The 21450-nt window shown below is 41.5% G+C and overlaps 1 protein-coding gene across 1 annotated transcript in view; it reads right to left on the bottom strand.

The window, feature by feature from the left end:
• Positions 1–9028: 9028 nt before the first annotated feature.
• Positions 9029–21450, bottom strand: part of Heatr4 (HEAT repeat containing 4) — a 38594-nt gene continuing 26172 nt past the window's right edge. The window contains 2 exon segments of the mRNA XM_074066960.1: positions 9029–9051; positions 14283–14442. Coding sequence (XP_073923061.1) covers positions 9029–9051; positions 14283–14442 — 183 coding nt within the window.

The following is a 21450-nucleotide window of genomic DNA, read 5'->3' as shown; positions in this document are numbered from 1 at the left end:
AATGGTGCCAGGGCTCCACCCTATGGGACTCTTGTTCCACTGTCACCTAGAAATTCTCCCTGCGTTCAAAGTCTGGTTCTCTGGCATCAAGGCAAAGCTGACAAGAAAGGACAGATTCATGCAGCCAGCCAAGAAGTATGTATCTTCGTAAAGGTGACCACTGGAAAAAAGTTCTGGTTGAGCAAAGGGAGACTGCCTGGCAAAAGACGTTTTTACAGTTCCAACCTAGAAGTTTCCAATACAGGGACATAACAAGCAGCTTTCCACTCAGGAACAAGACACTGTGGTTTCAAAGTTCAAGACTCTGTTTGATAAGTAGGAAGAAGAAGAAAAATAAAATCAATCAAAGAACTGTTCTGTCATGCAGAATCATTTGCTTTCTAATTCCAGGGCTCATGTGATTTTTAAATATCACACCATGCGTTGAGGATGTCTGCATTCACTTTTTTTTTTTTTTTGCAGTGCTAGAGTTTGAACTCAAGGCCTACACCTTGAGCCACTCCACCAGCTCTTTTTTGTGATAAGTTTTTTCAAGATAGGATCTCATGAACTATTTGCCTGGGCTGGTTTTGAACCGCCATCCTCCTGATATCTGCTTCCTGCGTAGCTAGGATTACAGGCATGAGCCACTGGCGCCCGGCTTGTATTCACTTTTATCCTTAAGCAAAGCTATGTCAGGCTAGTGGGGTGACTTAAATGGTAGAGCACCTGCCTAGTTAAGCCTAGCAAGTGTTGAGGCCCTGAGTTCAAGCCCTAGTACTGCAAATAAAAAAGTTAGCTCTCAGTTTGTTTTGTTTTTTAAAAAGAAGAAGAAGAGTTATGCTTGGGTTGGGGACTTGGCTCAGACTCTTGAACCTAATATTAAAAAACTAAAAATCCTGGCTCTGCCATTCACTAACTGTGTGACTTTGAGAAACTTGATTCAGCTCCCTAAGATTCAGTTTCTCATATACAAAATGGGATGTGTATTAGCTATCTTTGCTGCATAACAAATCATTTATTATTTCACCATTTCTGTGGGTTCAAAATCTTGCAACAGCTTAGCTGGTTCTGAGTTATCATAAGGCTGCATCAGCTCAAGGCTTGGTTGGGATGGATCTGCTTCCTAGCTCACCAACATGGTCATTGTCAGGATTCAGTTCCTCACAGGCTAATTTAAATTAAGACTTTAGTCCCTCAGGGGCTGGTGGATGCAATCCCCCTCAGTGCCTTGCCTCCTGGGCCTTTTTATAGAGCTTGACATTACATGGCAGCTTAATTCATCAGAGCAAGTAAACCAACCGCAAGAAAGAAGGACAGCCAGCCAGAGAGTGCTAGCAAGACAGAAGTCACAGTTATTTGTAATCCAATCAAAGAAGTGATATCCCATCATTTTTGCTACATTCTCTTACTTAGAAGTAAGCCATTGGGTCCAGCCTATGTTCCAAAGGAGGGGAATATACAAGAATGTAAATACCAGCAGGAGAATCATGGGCAGGTACAATTTTAGAAGCACCCTACTTTAGGATAATAACACCTACTTGTAAGGCTCATTTAAAAACTAAATGAGAGGGCTGGAGGTGTGGCTCAAGTAGTAGAGTACCTGCCTAGCAAGTGGCAGTACCAGGGGAAAATAAATAAATAAATGTGTATTTCTAAAAACTAAATGAGAGTCAGGCCCAGTGGCTCACACCTATAATCCTACCTACCTGGGAAGCTGAGATCAGGAGGATGGCCATTTGAGGTCACCCCAGGCAAATAATTCTTGAGAGCCGATCTACAAAATAACCAGAGCAAAATAACCAGGCTGGAGGTGTGGCTCAAGTGGTAGAGCACCTGCCTGGCAAGTGTGAGGCCCTGAGTTCAAACCCAGTTTTTTGGGACCCACCCCCCCCAAAAAAAGAGAGTGGGCTTAAGTGGTAGCAAAGACTGTGGATGTAGGCTCAATGTAGAGTGCTTGACTGGATTTGCAATGCCTTGGAATTTATCCCCAGTACTGAAATAATAATAATAAATGTTTTAAAACTAAATGAGAGGAATGGGAGACATGGTTCTGGTGGAAGAGCGCCTGCCTAGCAAGTGCAAAAGTCCTGAGTTCAAACTCAAGTATCACAAAAACAATAACAAAAAACCTCAATGAAACAATATGTTCAATTTGGGGCCAGCATATATAATGCAGTATGTAACTGATATGTATGGCCACTGTTACTACTAATGTTTTTATTAAGTATATATAATGGCTGTTTTTTCCTCCTAACTACTAGGAGAAAACCTTTTATGAGGAGTACATGAGATAACACATAATTCAGGACCTAACACATGTAATAACACAATAACCATTACTGATCATTGACATAATTAATGTGGGATAGCTGGTTGCCTTTCCAAGCTATTGGAAATACCAACAATTCTGGTAACTTTTCAAGATTGATCTTATTTCCGCTTTCCCTGCAAACACCCGATCTTGCCAGAATACAATTCCGAATTTGAGGTTCATAAAATATGCCTAACAAAGCCATGTCCCAGTCTAATTTCCTGCCTGCCCTATACCAACAATGATATGCTCAGCTGATCACTGGTGGTCACACCTGTAATCCCAGCTACTTGGGGAAGCTGTAATTGGGAGGACTGCAGTTCGAGGCCAGCCCAAGCAAATAGTTCTCAAGACCCATCTCCAAAATAATTACAGCAAAAATGGACTGGAGGTGTGGCTCAAGCAGTAGAGTGCCTGCTTTGCAAGCACTAAGCCCTGAGTTCAAACTCCAGTCCCACAAAAAGAAGAAGAAGAAGAAGAAGAAGAATGGTATGTTCAAAACCTGAAAAACAGGCTAATTATGGCAGCACCTCCTATTTTCAGAAAAGTACAAAGTTGGTTCATCCAGGTTCCAAAGGAGGGGAGTGTACCCAAAAGAATGAGCAGGGACTTGGCTGTGTGACTTTTGTCCCTTTCAAAAGTTGCTGGTAGAGCTGGGGGCATGGCTCAATTGGTACAGCGCCTGAGGTCCTGAGTTCAGATCCCAGTACCACCAAATTTAAAAAGCTATGCTGGGCGCTGGTGGCTCACACCTATAATCCTAGCTACACAGGAGGCAGAGATTAGAAGGATCGTGGTTCAAAGCCAGCCTGGGCAAATAGTTCGAGAGACTCTATCTCAAAAATACCCATCACAAAAAAGGGCTGGTAGAGTGGCTCAAGGTGTAGATCCTGAGTTTAAACCCCAGTACCACACACACACACACACACACACACACACACATACACACACACACACACACAAAGCTAACTGTGTAGTCTGCTGAGTCACTCTTGCTGAGGAAGAGAGAATGCAGAAGGTTGCACAGCTTCTACCCTACAGGAGAATAAGGGCACTTCCACACCCAGGTGGGAAGCAGTAAGAACCATGAGACTGAATAACTGATGGCAATTTTATCATTTGAAAGTTGGAAAAAGAAAGTCTTGCAGCATGATCACTAAGAGGTTGGAATGACCCAGCATGACTGGGACGAAGCTGGCTTCCTTATAAGGCAGGAAGACATTGAAGGTTGGCCTGTGGCCAGGGAAAATGAGGAACTATAATTAAGAAAACCCCATTATTTTGACTTTGAGTCATTTCTCAAGGCTTACCCATGATTATTATACAAGAAAGGTTGGGGAGGGAAACGCTTGAAATATAAACGATTCTTAAATCAAAACTCTGTAAAAAGACAAAGGTCTAAGTCTTTGCAAGGCCATAGGAATCTATCAACTTCCCCACCCAACACACACACACACACATCACAACTGTCTTCCCTCTCTCCCCCTCTCCTTTTCCATATCTGTACACATTCTTTCCTTCCGTGTTCCATGCGGAAGAAAACTGTCATTTCAAGGAAATGGCTCAGGAATCTTAAGGTTGAAACTATTTCTAGATCCAGAGCTATCTTCTCTAGCAGCACTTGCTTAGAACCTCAATAAACAGTCACAGGTAATGATGGTTTACACCTCCACTTCCAAATTAAGTCACTTGTGCAGCTATGATTTAAAGAAACCCACTGGTTTTTTTTTTTTTTTTTTTTTTTAAGGTACTGGGGATTGAAGAAGCTCTGAGTTTGCTTGAGCCATGCCCTCAGCCCTTTTATTTATGTTTTGTTTTGCTTAGGCTGTTCTCAATCTTGAGATCTACCTCGCCTCCATCTCCAAGGTAGCTGAGATTACAGGTATGCTCCAACACACTCGGCTCCCACTGACCTTCCGAGATATATTAACCCTGACCCTTTCTCCTCCTGACACATTCCCAAACATTACCACATTTGTGCACAAAAAGATTCAAAGCAGAAGTTGCTGGGAAAGTTCCAGAAGGGTAAAGGGAAGGTATGTGCCAATATTGAGTTCCTCTTCTGATGACTCTTTCTTCTCTCCTTCCCATCCTGCGTTTCCTCTGTGTAAGTTTCAATACCTCTTAATAACCCAAGAGGCCCTGTGTCTGCCCCTGGACGAGTTGGCTAGTTTTAGAAGAAAAGGTCTGACTACACAATAGGGATAGCATGTTTATTTATTCAGCCTTTTCCTATGCTGCAGCCAGAGCAGCAGCCACTTCATTTTGCCCTCAGGAAGTGTATTTAGTGGAAGGCTTTCTTTCTTTTCCTGTTAGTTTCCTGCAAAAGGACATCAGTGTCTCAGTCAGTCCAGCAACTGATAAAAAGGATGTTGTCAGTCAAGTGGAACCAGACAAACATATTTTCCAATATACATCCAGATCATCCCAAGAAAGAGCTTGGAGAATGAGGTCTGGATATGGAAAGAGCAGAAGAAACTTATTTTCATACTTATTCACAAAATGCTATCCTCCTTTCCTGAGATACTTTCTCTAGTGGGATATAATAATTACAACTTCCACTTGAGTGGTACTATGGCTGTTGTATAGAGCAGAGTTGGATGCACGGTAGTTGGCATAGCTTGGTAGTTACATTGAAGGATTAACACAAGGAGGCAGCTCAGGGTTTATGTTACCTGGAGCTCTTACAAATCATATAGGTTTGCCCAAAGTTGGATTTCATTTTCTAGCTCTCATTCATCCTACACTACACCTTCAAGGTTAGTTTCAGGGGGACCTCCTAACATCCTCTTTCCCAACCACCATTGGGTTGTGTATCCCTCTAATACCCACTGCATTTCCACTTTGGATACCCATGTCCCATGGGTAAACTTGTTCAGGGCCTCTCCATCCTGCAGTGTGTCAGCCCTGTAATACCAAGGAGCACATCCTTCCTGTTCCTGGCTGCCTAGCACAGGGCCTGGCCAGCAGTAGATCATTAAATATTTACTGAATGAATGAATGAGTCAGGAATTGTCTCTAGGAGCAGCCTTTGCCACAATCATTAATTTTAGGGTGGTGCTCCGCAAGTTATTTAAAAAGAGGCATGTGTTAATTATCATATTGTGATCACTAGTGGTTACAGTAATTAGTAGGTAAAAGCATAGTAGAGAAGCATGACTAGATACAGCTCTTCACTAGTATGTGCGGGGCTATCTCTGCAGTCTAACTTTGGAATCCTACTGCCCATCTCTGTGGGACTCCTGTAGACAGGGCCATTCCTGTTGCCTGCCTGTTGCTCTCTCCCTGTTGCCAATGCTGGGAACAGGGAAAGCTCAATTTCCCTTGACTCAGTGAAATCTTTCTGGTTTGAAATTAAAGACCAGACTCTGTTGCTTTCCCTTCAGGCTGTAAGACAGATTTCTTCACCAAGGGTCTGTGCTGAATCACCCCTCCTCAGAGAAAACAAGTCCACTCCCTCAGGGTGGGTGAGGGAAGCAAAGACATTCTGCTAATCTCCTCCTCCACCCTTTGAAGCAGAGGTTCACAGCCTTGGCCCTGGGTCTGGGAACTAGAGGGTAGCCGGAGTAAAAAGAAAAGACTCTTTGGTCCTATTCCTTTCTCCTTCTCAAACTCATGATCGTTTTCTTTTGCCATGGGGAAGTGGATGGAAAGAGAGAAAAAGGAAGAATAAGGCAGATGGTATAGTACTTTGATGGATGGGAGAGGGTGAATTGGGATGAAGGATAACAAGACATGAAGAATCCCTGGAGCTGGGCGCCGGGGGCTCATGCCTATAATCCTAGCTACTCAGGAAGCAGAGATCAGAAGGATCACAGTTTGAAGCCAGTATGGGCAAATAGTACTGGAGACCCTATCTTGAAAATACTCAAATACTCAACACAAAACAAGGCTGGTGGAGTGGCTCAAGCATAAAGCCCTGAGTTCAAGCCTCAGTACCACCTGAAGATTTTTTTTTTTTTTTTTTTGTGTAATTGGGTTTTAAACTCAGGGCTTCACATTTGCAAAGCAGGCACTCAACTGCTTGAACCACACCTCCAGTATATTTTGCTCTGGTTATTTTGGAGATGAGGTCTCATGAACTATTTGCCAGGGTCTGGTCTAGAATGGAGATCCTCACAATTTCAACCTCCCAAGTAACTAGGATTACAGGTGTGCACCATTGGCGCCAGGTTCTTGGAGATTCTTCAACAATTCTCACATCTAGGACAGCTAAGGCACAGCTCAGTTGCCAGGACACTGGGGAACCCAGAAATGCAGTCAGTGGGAGGTGATGACAGCAAAGAAGCAGACATACCTGATAAATGGGCCCCTATAAAGAGCTATGCCCCGTGGAAGCCCCATAAACTGCTTAAGATTGGATAGGAAACACAGGGAGTGGGTGTTCAGTGTGAGACCTTGAATCAGGAGGCCTGCACTCTATTTCCAGCTCACTGGACAATTTATGGGCAGGACCCTGAGCAAAAGATGAATGTCAGAGATGTGGCTTAATCAGCTGCCTAAGGGATGAGCAAATGTTTTCAGGATGCTTTGAAATCTCAAGATGAAAGGAAAGGCCAGAAAAAGCTATCATTACTTTGAGTACTGATCCTAGAGGAGCCGGAGCATCTTTGAGTCCCTGGATTAGAATCCAAGGCTACAGTACTTTTACCTAAGGTCGACCAGTTCCTGGAGACCTGTTTTCTAATAACACCAGTTGAGAGCAGGATCAGCGGAGAGGCCCCTAAAGAATACAACCAGAAATTTCATCACTGGAGTATAGCAATTTCCAACCAAGCTCAAACAAGTTTCTATGTAGACTGATTTTGACCAGAGCTAACTAGCCTAGGGGGATGATGTACAGGCTATGATCTATAACACTTCCCCCCCCCCCTCTTTCTCTCTCTCTCTCTCTTTTACATGAGCACAAAACTACTTAAAAACTTGCACTTGGTTTGGCCTGGTAAGGCAGCACACAGCACTGTGAGGTTGAGGCAGGAATATCTCTTAATTGTAGGAGTTTGAGGGCAGCCTTAGCAACATAGTGAGGTCCCCTCTCAAAACAAAAACTTCGACTTACTGAAGGATGCTTTAAAATTACAAATGCTCATCCCAATTGCAGCATTATGGTTCTCCATCTCCAAATACAGCCTCCCAAAAAAGGAACAAGATGTACTGTCTTTCTGTTTGGCAGATACATTACCTGGTGTTTTCCTTTGCTATTCATCCTCTTGTATACTTTACCATAAATACTCCTGTCCCACTCCCTCTTCTTTTCTTTGTTCCACGAACCATTCAGGTTGTCATTCCAAAGGAACACATTTATCATTAAGCTCTCAAGTAAAGGTACACATCCCTTCCTGGTCTCTCCAAAGCTAACAGGCTGACTAGACTAAGAACAGACCTTTAATCCAAACCTGTGACAAGCTCTTACCTGTCTGGAACAACCTAAGCTGCGGTCACCCTAGGTCACAATTAGAGAAACAAATGACTTCTTGCTCTTCCATGAAGTGGACAAAGGTTGTCTAGCTCATGCAGGGTGAATCACTTGATAAAGCCAGAGCTGCATTTAAACCAAAAAATAAATAAATGAATACATCTCAAGAACAGACATGTCTTCTAGGCCAGGTCTTGGGGTAGAAGTGAGCCAAGTCTATAGTATCATAAATGGCATGGGTAAAATCATGGTCTCATCTTTTAAATCTCCAATCCTAGGATTTCAGTGTCACAAGGTTCCAATAAAATTAAGTTTAGGACTTATAAAAAAGGAATGCTTCTTTAGACTATAGGTAATAACCACACAGAGATCATTGCCCAGGGAGGGAATGTAGCAGATACAGAATATATCTAAACAAATACATAAATCACAAAACCATGAATAAATAAGGCTATGTGCACCTTGAACTAGCCCTCATTCTATGTGAGAATCCCAGGTTCCTCTTCTAGTTCCAGGGATTCCAGTTTAGTAAGTTAGGATAGAGTCCAGGGATCTGCATTGTATTTTGGTAAAGCTCTCCAGTGATTTGGATTATAACTGGGTTACTAGAATAACCTTTTCCCCAAAGTAAGAGACTGTTGGATGGATCACAGGTCTGACCCATCTGGTAATCCCTATAGTCCTAATTATCAAACTGCTTAGGTGGTGAATGATAACCCAGAGACAGATACAGCGGTAGTCTTGTGACATGGGAACAAACTCCAAAGCAGCCATTAAATTCTGAATTCATGGATCCAATAAGGCAATATAGTAGTCCTCTGCTATGTGGTTCATTTAGAGCCTTCTCCAAGATCTGTGAGGTCTTTCCCACCTCAGGGATAAATCAGCTGGGGCTTTTAGAACAAGGAACTATTTGGGGGAGGAAATAGATTTGCTTATCAGGATAAGCTGCTGACTTCTTTATACATTTCCTTCATGACTTTTTACATGGTTTCTAACACAGTAGTCAGCATTTATTTATTCAGTAAATATTCACTAATTAAAAATTAGATACACACACTAGACCAAAAGTTGGTTGCCACGGATATAAATAAGCAAGACAGTGGTAAAACACCAGTCTAAAAAGTACCTAGTCTCTTAGTTGTCTATTGGACTTTCAAAACCTTATTTTGAAACCTTATTTTGTGGTGGCTATAGACAGTGGAACAGCCATCATAGAAAACTTTTTAAGAGTTATTTTACCCTCTTATGAACACAGCATTTAAGTGCTTCAGAGATTGCACTAATCTGAGGCCAAGAACAACTGTAAAAGGAGGAGCTCAACTTTTCTTCTCAAATGTACCTATAAGTGAAGGACAAAAATGAACTTCCAGGGGATAAGAATTATGTGCACAGTGCTCACTTGTCCTAAATAACCTAAGCAGCAGGCATCCAACATCTCATCATAGGAACAGATAGGATTCTTCTGCTATCGCACAGTACCTTGCGCAGAGTTAAGTGTTCAATATTTTTGAGTGAGGGAATAAATGAGGCTTGAATTCTAGTTCTGTCACTTCCTGTATGTCCTTGTACAAGTCATGATTTTTTTTTTCTTTTAGAGAAAGGGTCTCGGGGCTGGCAGAGTGGCTCAAGTGGTAAAAGTACCTGCCTAGCAAGCACTGAAGCCCTGAGTTCAAGCCCCAGTACCGCAAAAAAAAAAAAAAAAAAAAATTGTTAGCGACAAGTTCTCACTACATAGCCCAGACTGGCCTTGACTTTGCTATGCAGCATGGGCTGGTCTCTGACTCATGATCCTCCTGCCTCAGTCTTCGAATGCTGGGATTTCAGAAGTTCATCATCCCATCTGGCACATCACAGAGTCTTTGACCCTACCCTTCATGACTGAGACAATAGCTACTTTGTCCACTTGTAATATGAATAGAAATGACATGCTTTAATTGGCACTATTTCTGCCATACTGCAGGTAAAAACCGACAAATGGCTGATATGGTACATGGTTGTTCTGAGAACAGGTAACCAAAAGCTACCAGAAACTAACTTGTATGGCCAAACTGACACCTAGTGGCACACTTTTAGAAGATATACCAAAAGTGTATTTCAAACCATTGATGGTTTGAAATTTAAATTGGGGTATAATTAATAATTAACAGAGGACCTATTTTACGTAAGTAATAGTATTAATTCTCACTAGTGATTGCCAAGCTTGGAAGCATATTTGAATGACTTCATAAGTCTCACACTCAGAGATTCTGATTTAACTTGCAGGAGGTGCAGCTCAGGCTGTGACATTTTTAAAAAGTGATTTTAATATGCAACTGGATTGAGAACAGACACATGAGATAATTATTATTCTTATCATTTTACAAATGATAGAAGTAAAACTTTAAAGTCACATAGTAGCAGGAAAGAATTTGAACTTGAGTCTAACATTTTCCCACTACATCATATTGTCTTTGCAGAGGCTTTTGGAGATCTGACATACCTACACTTAGACCTTCTGCTGCAGGAGTTTCAACACAGGGACACTGGAGAATTGCCTGGCCCTATGAGCTGAAACTCTGAAAACAACAGCTTGGTGTTGGTAGGGTAGCATGGCTCAATGAAGGCACTTTTTGACTAGCTGCTTCATTCAATGATTAATTAGCCCTGCGAGATTTTTTTAGTCTGAATTGGATAGTTGCAAGATAAATTTAAAACCATTTTTTCTTTCATAAGATCATAGATGTGTTAAAGACAACACAGATTAAACTAATCACCAATTATTGAGGTACCAGAAAGAGCTGATGATACTGCTGCTACACACTTACCTGTTTGGTCAAAAGCAGAGTTGCTGGGCATTGGCAGGTAAAGGAAAATGAAAGGATTCAAATACTAACACCTGAGACTTTGTCCTAAGTTGAACTGTCAAAAATATCCTCAGAGGACAGATGATCTTGGAAGGCCAAAGAAGCCCGTCTGTTCTAACCCATCCTGTAGAAACTACTGCAGGGGCTCCCTGGGGCAGTGAGGAAGGCAGCATTCTAGAGATGGACAGGAAGGATGCCAATGTCTGCCAGGGTCTGGCTCAATTACTTGCTAGGACAATTTACCTAAATTTTATGGGGAATGTTTTTTGATGAATGTTGGGGAGCATGTGAGAGCAGATTGAGGATGCTAAGGTTCAGCCAAGTAGCAACATTCTAGAAATTCATTTGAAAATCCTACATTTGGGGTCACAAACTGTTAGTTTGATGGCTAAATTTGGCTTATAGATGTTTTTGGCACAGTGTTAGCTTATAGTGTTTTTAATATTTTTTAATTAATTGCCAATGCTTAACACTGGGGAGATTTCACATAAAAATCCACATTTTGATTATGAGATATAACGAAGATAAATTTCTTTTTTTGGTGGGACTGGAGTTTGAACTCAGGACGTCACACTTGCAAAGCAGATGCTGTAACGCTTGAGCCACACCCCCAGCCCATTTTCCTCTGGTAATTTTGGAGACAGGGGTCTCAAGAGCTATTAGCCTCGAACTGCAATCCTCCCAGTCTCAGTTTCCCAAGTTGCTAGTATTATAGGTGTGAGCCACCAGTCGGGCTCTTTATAAAGGATTGTGGAACTTCTGGAGTATTTTGTCATTATAATATTTTGTTAGTATGAATAGATTAGCAAAACCATGAAGGTGAGGTCATTCTTGTCCTCACTCTAGAGGTGACTAGCTTTTAAGTCTGAGCCACTCCATCAGCCCTATCTTTGTGATGAGTTTTTTTCGAGATAGGGTCTCATGAACTATTTGCCTGGGCTGGCTTCAAGCCGCGATCCTCCTGATCGCTGCCTCCTGAGTAGCTAGGATTACAAACATGAGCCACCAGCACCCACCTAATAAATCACTTACTATGATCGTACTTTCTTTGGCTGCACCTGTGGCAGCGTCCTAATCTTAAGCTTTATACCCAAGAACCCAGAAACATCTGGAACATCTGCAACCACTAGTGACACTTGGATACTCAGAATGGCAGCTGCCAACTCCATGATACCAGCAAGATTGCTTTTTACCCTTTGACAACTTTTGCCTAATTTACATTTTTATATTAAATTCTTTCATTATTGTTGTTTTTGGTGGTATGGGGTTTGAATTCAGGGGCTCATCCTTGCTAGGCAGGTACTCTACTATTTGAGCCACATCACTAGCCCTTTTTTGTGTTGGGTATTTTTGAGATAGGGTCTCGCAAACTATTTGCCTAGGCTGGCTTCCAAATGTGATCCTCCTGATTACTGCCTCCCAAGTAGCTAGGATTACAGGTGTGAGTCACTGGTGCCCAGCAACATTTTTATATTTAATTCTTAAAAGAAAAACAAAACAAACAACAACAACAACAAAAAACCCTTGAGGGTGAGAAGGGTAGCAGCTTCTTTATTGTGAAGACACTGAGTGAACCATACTGGCAACAGGAGAGGAGAAAGCAGCTGTCATGGACCTCTCCAATCCTATTCTTTCTTCTAACACTTTCTCCTGTCCTTCCCTCACCTGGAAGGTCCTCCTACCTCTCCTCTGCCTATCTAAGTCTTGCGCAGTCTCAGATCCAATGAAAGCACACAATCTTGCAAGAGGACTCCCATGCCCTTCTCCCCTGAACTCCTTCAGCACATCTGCTGTGTGGCACACAATTCCCACTAGATTAAGCATATTGTCTTGAAAGGTTCTTGTATGTGTGTATTATAAAACTCCTTGTAAACTCCTCCAGGACAAGGGCCATTTCTTCTGCTGTTGCTATGTCTCCCACAGTGCTAATGGCCTAACAGACCCTCTGTATGGCCTTGCTGGCTCACTGACTGGAGAATTCAGTGCAGCTCTCTTAAGCTCTTGCCAGCAATGCAAAGAGTGCACAATACAGTTCTTTCACTATTAAATGACAAATTCAAAGATAGAAGGGCTGAGAAAGTTCTCATACAGAATTCATCATTGTCTCAAATGCCTCATGGGAGCCAAAGCCCAGAATCCTCAGGTTAGAGGTGGAAATAACTTTGACAGACTGAATGTGATGGTGCTTTTTAGATTAGTATTTCACTTAGATGAAGTGTATAAAGTAGTAAATAAAAGCATGAGTCAAGGAAAGGGAAGATTTTCTGTGAACTGATATTCTCCAATGCTCTCCCATACTATGTTTCATAGCTGGTAGTTTATGGGGGGAAATAGTACTTTTTATAGTTCAGTGATAACAGAAGAGAGGATGTGATTAGGGGGAAGAAAAGGAGAGAGGGGTTCACACTGCCATTATTTTCCTCATTGAATATTTCAGTGTTTTTTAGGGTCACACTACTTGGAATTCTCTTTGGATCTCCTCTTTTCCATGGCTATTTTTGGAGTCTCAAGTGTTCTAAGTGAATCCCATCTTATGATACAAATATAGTTTGCAGCTGCTCCACAACACCTAAATCTTTTAAGCATTACTTACACTGAAGTTCATGAGAATTGCTAACCCACCTAGAGAAACAGCAGAGTTATTTCCTAGGGATTTAAATGTGCTCATGCCCACTCATACAGTATGAAGAGGGAAATGATTGTGTTGGCTTGGTTTTTTGTTTGGTTGGTTGGGTTTTGTTTTTTCTTTCTTTTGATGTAATAGTTCTGTGACTTGACTTCCACACTGCCCTGTAGGTTGAAGTTAAAAGAGCTTCCTCTAGAATAAGACTAGACTTGCAGATTTAAAAAACAAAAAAAGTCACTTGAGCTGTTTCTTTCCTAGACAAAAGGAATTCTAGTTTGGATTTCAGAGGGCAATTTGTACAGCTTGCAAAATACACTGAGTCTTTCAACATTGATATTCTATTAAAATCTGTAGCTCTGACCCAGATTTCGTAGTGACCTTTCAGGGGTATGGGAAAATATACTCAGTCACCTAACATGATACCAGCCTTCTGGTTTTCTTTTCTTTCTTTGTTTTTAGCAGCACTGGGATCTGAACTCAGGGCCTACATGCTTGCTAGGCAGGCACTCTTAACTGCTTGAGTCACTCTGCCAGACCTTTTTTTGAGATAGGGTCTCACAAACTATTTGCCTGGGACTGGCTTCTAACCATGATCCTCCTGATCTGTGCCTCCTGAACATCAAGGATTACAGATTGAAGCCACCGGTGCTCAGCTGTCAGGCTTCTTTAAAACTGTATAAATGACCTGGGTGCTGGTGGCTTACGCCTGTAATTCTAGGTACTCATGGTTTGAGTACCTAGAGGATCATGGTTTGAAGCCAGTCTGGGCAAACAGTTTGCAAGGCCCTATTTTGGAAAAAAACATCACAAAAAAGAGCTGGTGGAGTGGCTCAGGATTTAGGCCCTGAGTTCAAGCCCCAGTTCTGCAAAAACAAAACAAAACAAAACAAAAAACCTGTGTAAATGGTGCACATCAAGAGATCAAGTCGACTGTTAAAATTTTTTCTTTATAAACATAGTGACAACAAGATTGTACAATGTCAATGAAAGAGACAGAGGGTGACCCAGTCCACTGCTGCCTGTGTCTTGAAGCAAGAGAAGCATTCAGCCTCCCACAGAGAGAAGACTTGACACTAGGAAAAATATCTTCTGAATATTTACCCAGCTAGGGACCTGGGCTGGGAGATCCAAATGGTCCCATGTCAATCCTTTTTTCCCTAATGGTGCGTAGATCTTTGACAAGTGGAGACCGACTTCTTCGTGTGGTTAGGTCTACTACTGGACTTTGTAACCAGGGATTCGGTGATCGAGGCAACATGGGCTGTAAAGAAATATTAACCTATGAGCAAGTATGTCAAAGATGATGTCATGAGACGGTAGGCCCAAAGTGACAATCTCTTTACCTATGGTTTGTTAGGATAACTCTATGAATTACTAAACCTAGTAAGAATGCAGAACTTACGGGTTGGTTTGATGCCAGTCACCCTTGACTCTGGTCAGAAACCTAAGTGGCAACAGGCCTGAACTGCTCACCTGGGAAGATCTGGTCACTTGCATGGTGATCTTTGTTTGGGACTAGCTTATGTTTTTTTGTTTTGTTTTGGTTTTTGAGACAGAGTCTCACTTTATAGCCCAGGCTGGCCTCTCTGACTCATGATCTTCCTGTCTCTGCCTCCCTAGTGCTGGGCTTACAGATGGGCACCATTATGCTTATGTTTTATATATCTTTATCGAAAGAGGCAGAAGCAGCAGCAATTATGGGACACTTCCATTCAATTTTGCCCATTTTCTTCTTTCTTCGTCTTTTTGTTTTTCAACATGTAGCTCAGACTGACCTCAAATTCATGATCCCTCTGCCTCATGAGTGATGGGATTACAAGTGAGTGCCACCATGACCATCTCCCTTTCTTTCTTTGTTCTTGTTTTATTTTGACATGAGACACTTTGTATCTCTGAGTAAAGACCCTTATTCTTGGGATGTACTGAGGAGATGGATTTGTTCAACATCAGCCCACCGCTCTATTTTAATCCATAAACCATGTAGTCATCACCAGGGTTGGTCTTTTATCTGGGTTACAGCTTCTTCAGAGTACATGTACTTCTAATATCAATCCAGGTGTCCACTAGTCCGTGGAATAATGAGGGAGATGTCTTCCTTGCTCCCAAATTAATTCTCAGGTTGGGGCAAAAGTACAAAGGGAAACCAACTGCCATATGAATAAATGTTTAAGTGTTATATGTGTAAGAATTTAAGTGTTATAAATTAAACTAACAAACAGTTGGGTAAAATATGTTGTTACCTACCTTGACAAGGAGAGCAGGTGTGAATTTAGAGTTCTTGGACTCTTTGGAGTTACTTGCCAGAACAGGTTGGTGCAGGAATGCTGACCCGCAACCCCTCCACCCCCATTTCTTTCCATTCCCAGCTCCATTCCACACTCTGCCGACCTTCAACTGCACCTGTGGACACTCCAGGCTGCATGTCCAAGTTCTGTTCTTATGCTCCTGCCAACAACCACCTGCTGACCCCTCCTGGAGTTCAAGTGTACATATGAGCAATGCTGCCCACTCTGGGGAAGACAGCCCAGGCTACAGGCTTAAGAGTAGGTGGGACATTCCGGAGTGTGTGTCCAGAGTATGCGGTCTGTAAGGCCAACTGTGGGCTCTGGTAGGACATACCCACAGACCGCTTGCCCTAGGGGCGGGGGTGGGGGGCATGTGACCAGAAGTAAGAGCTGAGGCCTCAGGGCAAAGGCCTCACTTGCTCCAGGGGGTTATTGGCTAAGTGACTGCTAGCCATCTTGATATAAGTTTGCCTTTCAAGGAAGTCTACTATCCAGAGTGCTGGTAAACTGCTGATGTGACAGGAAAGTATAGGACCACAGGCTAACAATGTGCCCTATGGCCCAACACTGAAGAGTGTTGTCATAGAAGAAAAATAAGGTTTAAAATGTGTAGGACCAGAAGCTAGCTTACGGAAAATTCTCCTAATTGTCATATGTTTAAAATCATAGGCTGGTCAAGGCTCAGGCTTATAATCCAGTCACTCAGGAGGTGGAGGTGTGGAGGATAGCAGCTTGAGGCCCAGCAAAAAGTTAGTGAAGTCCCATCTCAATCAATAAACTGGGCATGCATGGTGTTTGTATGCCTGTGTTCCCAGCTACACTGTAAGAGGATTGAGGTCTGAGACTGGGCTGGACAAAAACTCAAGAGCCTATCTGAAAAATAACTAAAGCATAGAAGAGGGCTGGGGATGTGGCTCAAGTAGTAGAGTCCTTTCCTGTAAAGTGTTGAGGCCCTGAGTTCAAATTCCCACACTGCTAAAAAATGATAAAAGAAGGGTTTAGTTCTTGATATCTAGTCAAGAAGTTCTCTCCTGACAATGCAGCATTGTAAATGTACCTTTCCTTTTGCTCGTTTGGTAGAATTTATTAGTATTTGTATGCTCATAAAACAAACTGGTAGTGGTATTACAGTGAGTTTGTCTTTGTGTATCTACAGCTTCCTCTCCATTAAATAATGGGAACATTTTTTGTTTGATGGGACTGGGGTTTGAACTTAGGGTTTCATGATTGCAAAGCAGGTGCTCTACCACTTGAGGCATGCCTCCAATCCATTTTGTTCTGGTTTTTTTTTGGAGATGAGCTTGAGCTTTCACAATCTACTTGCCCAAGCTGGGCTCAAACCATAATCCTCCTTATTTCAGCCTCCCAAGTAGCTAGGATTATAGGTATGAGCCACCAGCTCTTAGCAATAAGAACATTTTTATTATGGTACCTTATGAATTTGACGGAATTATTTCTGACTTTTATGCTTGGTTATTCTTATGATTGATTAATCTCAAAAACCTAATACCCTAGATAGGTGCCAGTGGCTCATGCCTGTAATCCTAGCTACTCAGGAGGCAGAGATCAGGAGGATCTCAATTCAAAGCCAGCCCTGACAAATAGTTCCCAAGACCCTATCTTGAAAAAACCCTTCACAAAAATAGGGCTAGTGGAGTGGCTCAAGGTGTAGGCCCTGAGTTCAAGCCCCAGTACCGCAAAAAAATAAAAATAAAAAGCCTGAGTTTTCTCCAAACATTTTTGAAGGTTTTTAAAATTGTTTCATATCTGGTCAAGTTAGCATTTTAAGTTTATTTTTGATTTGTAATAAAAGTTACAACTTAATTTTTTTCTTTGAAAAAAAAAAGTCAAACTGCAAGTGCCTATTAATAAAGATCTTTAAAGTTAGACCAGGTTCCAGTGGCTCACGCTTGTAATCCTAGCTACTTAGGAGGCAGAGATCAGGAAGATCTCCGTTTGAAGCCAGTCCTGGCAGATAGTTCGTGAGACCTTATCTAGAAAAAACTCATCACAAAAAAGGACTGGTGGAGTGGCTCAATGAGTTCAAACCTCAGTACCAAAAAAAAAAATAAAAAAAAAAGACTGTTAGCTGGAGGTGACTCAAGTGGTTAAGCATCAACACAAAGCCCTGAGTTTATACCCTAGTACCACACACACACACACACATACACACACACACACACACACAGAGTAAACTGTAATCTGTCTCCTGTTTGCCAAACCCAAGGCTTATATCCCTAAGTCCTTAAGAAAAACATAAATGTATAAAGTCTATTGTGAAAGTTCTATAACCAGTAAAGTCAGTGCACAGAAGGAATTTCTATGTTGTTTGTCATACATATCTTTCCAGATGAAATTCAACTGTGCAAACATGCTCACATGCAACACATAGTGTTTTATTTATTTATTTTTATTTTGTATTTTTGTTTTTGAGACACGGTTTGCCATGTTGTCCAGACTGGCCTAGAACTTGTGATCTTCCTGCCTCAGCCTTCTGAGTGCTAGGATTACAGGTATGTGCCACCATACTCATACATAACACACAAGGTTTTAAAGAAAAAGATATAAATGCGTAATTTGTGACTTTTTTTTTGGAGTACTGGGGTTTGAACTCAGGGTCTCCAATTTCAGCCACTCCCTTTTTGTGATGGATATGTTCAAGATGGGGTCTCCAAAACTGTCCGGGCTGGCTTCAAACCATGATCCTCCTGATCTCTGTCTCCTGAGTAGCTAGGATTACAGGCATGAACCACTGGTGCCCAGCAGTTGTGACTTTTTTAAACAAAAAATAGAACAGCATACTATTCTCCAATTTGTTGGTTTTTGTCACTTTACGATACATTTTATACATCATTCATTGTCACTCTTTTAGTGGTATGGGGGTGGGGGTGCTGAACTCAGAGCATCTGTCTCTCTAGGCAGGCACTTTAGCACTTGAACCCCTGCCAGCCCAATTGTCATTCTTTTCAATAACTGCCTATTAATAGGCATTTGAGTCATTTCCAAATTGAAATATACAAGTAATGATGTATATTTATATATTATATGTATAATTATATATATATGAATTTTGGGTTTTTTTGTTTTGCAGTACTGGGGTTTGAACTCAGGGCCTTGCACTTGCTAGTAAATTTTTTTTTTTTGAGACAGAGCTTTACTACATTGCCCAGACTGGTCAATGTAGATTAATTGATCCTTCTGTCTCAGTCTCCCCAGTAACTGGATTACAGGTGAGTACCATCACACCCAGCTTATGGGTGAATTTTTTTTTTTTTTTGCATTACTGGCGCTTGAACTCTGGACCTTCACCTTGAGCCACTCCACCAGCTCTATTTTTGTGAACAGTTTTTCGAGATAGGGTCTTGAGGAACTATTTGTCCAGGCTGGCTTCAAACCACAATCCTCCTGATCTCTGCCTCCTGAATAAAGGTTAGATTCCTAGGAGTAGAACCACTGGGTGAAACATCTAACAGTTTGATATTGATCACTTGTTCTCAAAAATTTATGCCAGGTTTCTCAATAATAATCACTGTTAAATATTGTGACATAAAGATTCCCAAAATTGTTCCAACAGGACGGGTGGAGATATATATATTTATATATATGCCTCCAAAAGGATGCTAATGTAAATCTCATCTTGATTTTTCTCCCATTCAACAACATTTTAAGGACATTATTCCAAATCATTAATATATATTAAAATATATGTATGTATATATATATATATATATATATATATATATATATATATATACATATATGAAAATTGCTATTAATAGCTGTTGCTTTTGTAGTGAGGACTAAGTAAAGCCACAGGAAAAGTGATGAAATTAAAGATAAGTCAGATTCCAAAAGGCAACTCCTCATTACATGGGAAACTAGAGGAGAGAGATATCAACAAGACTCTTTGAGGAAACCACAAGATGTTGAATAAAGAAAAGGATGAGGTCACAGGAAAGCCTGGGAGGATGAGATAATTTGTATAGCATGTGGAAATGACCCACTTATAGCCCTCTTAGTAGCTGAGTACAGCCAGCTTTTCATGCAGAGAAGCATAGTACATTCCCCTAGCTCACTGTAGGATATGTCCTTTGTCAACTGAAAACCACTCTTTTAGAAAGGGTTAGTCAATTCCCAGTGACAAATGTAACTTGTCCTCCCAAGGGATCCCATATCAGGGTTCTATCAGCAAACACTGTTGTTGTATCAACTGGGAAGAGGGCTCCCCCTCCTGCTGCCCCTGCTTCATGACCCCTTAGCCCTGTACTAGGACACAGGACTTGGGAGAGCACTGGTTGATTTAAATCCCTTCTGTGATCCTCTGCCAGGTACCTTTGTGCAGAGCAGTACCTACACAATTTCACACAATGACCTCAACTGATATGGTTCCTACCAATTTGCTGAAATTTCCATGTGGGCATGTGCAGAAATAATTGTAAACTCCTAATCCCCCACTGCCACCCGTCCCAATCAAGAACTCTTCCCCACCTGTAATCCCAGTGCTCAGGAGACTGAGACAGAAAGATCCAAAGTTTGAGATGAGCCTGGGCTACATATTGAGATCCTGTCAAACAAACAAACAAGAAACTCCGTCTTGCCTAATCCTACCCTCCCATCCTTCCAACTAGGCCAGTGGCAGATAAACCACCATCCTATTGAGCTTTGCTCCATAATAAAAAATTATTATTATAGCTACCATTTTAAGTGTTTAGCTCTGTATTAGGTTAAGTGCTCACATGCCTTATTTTATCCTTACAACAACTCCATGAAGAAGTAGGTGAATTATTACCTCCATTTCACATATATGATAACTGAGACCTGAAAGAGTAACGTGTGTGAACTAATGCCAGAAATGCCAATGCTGGTTGATCTGTTTCCCACAAACATCTCCTGTGTATCTTCTGTGAGAAAAACAGGGTGCTAAGTACAAGAAAGGCTAGAAAAAGGCATAAGGAAGTTCTTTTCTTGAAGGAGTTTACAGTTTAGGAAGGCTCAATGTGCTAAACTCGTGAAAGGGTCAAAATTCTCAAGGCAGACGGTAGAAACTTTGGGGAGGAGATGGAATGTGAAATGACCTTTATTGAGGGCCTTAAGAGAAGATGATTGGAAGACTGCATTTAGAGGGACTCCCACCAGAAAACATATGGAGGATGACACAGGTAAGGAACAGCAAATAGCCAGCTTGTAGCAGTAGAGTTTAGCCAGATAAGACATTTCTGACACTGGCTCTACCACTTGAGCCACACCTCCAGCCCACGTGATGTGATTTTTAATATCTAGTGCAGAAGCTTGAATTGAGCAATGCGGCACATGGATAGGTTTTTGACTAGGGTGATGACAAGTTTTAGGATATACCCCGAGAAAATCTTGTAGCTACTTGTGGTAGCACGGGAGAGAGCAAAGGTAAAGAGACTAGTTGGGAGGCTTCCAGGGTTTTTAAGCCTTAGCACTATGGATATTTTGGGTTGTATAATATTAATTGTGTGTGTGTGAGGGGGTGTCCTCTGCATTGTGGGATATTTGGCAGTATCTCTAGCTTCTACCTATCAGATGCTAGAAACTCCCCTTCCCACATAAGACATTGCTAAATGTCACTATGGAGGCAAAATTATCCTCATTGAGAACCATGTAACAAACTATGTGGGATATAAAGAAGAGAGGGTGGATGCTACACATGGGTAGCATGTAAAAGCTTTGGCAAATGTTTGGATAGGGGTGTGATGAAGGAGCATTGTAAACTCAAACAGAATCACAGAAAAGATCCTAGAGGCTATGTAGTCCGAAATGCTTATAATTGCCTACAACATTCTAAACCTCTTTGGAGGGTAATTTGGTATAGCCATTTGCCAAACAATTTACCAAAACCTATTCATAATCACAAACATTATCTTGCCCTTTGAGTTAAAATTCTGTTTCTGGGATTTTATCTTAAATGATTCAAATAAAGATTAGTAATCTTTATATACAAATCAATAATAGAGGGT

Source organism: Castor canadensis, chromosome 3, assembly GCF_047511655.1.
Source record: "Castor canadensis chromosome 3, mCasCan1.hap1v2, whole genome shotgun sequence".
Lineage (NCBI taxonomy): Eukaryota > Metazoa > Chordata > Mammalia > Rodentia > Castoridae > Castor > Castor canadensis.
This window is presented reverse-complemented; position numbering and strand designations above follow the sequence as displayed.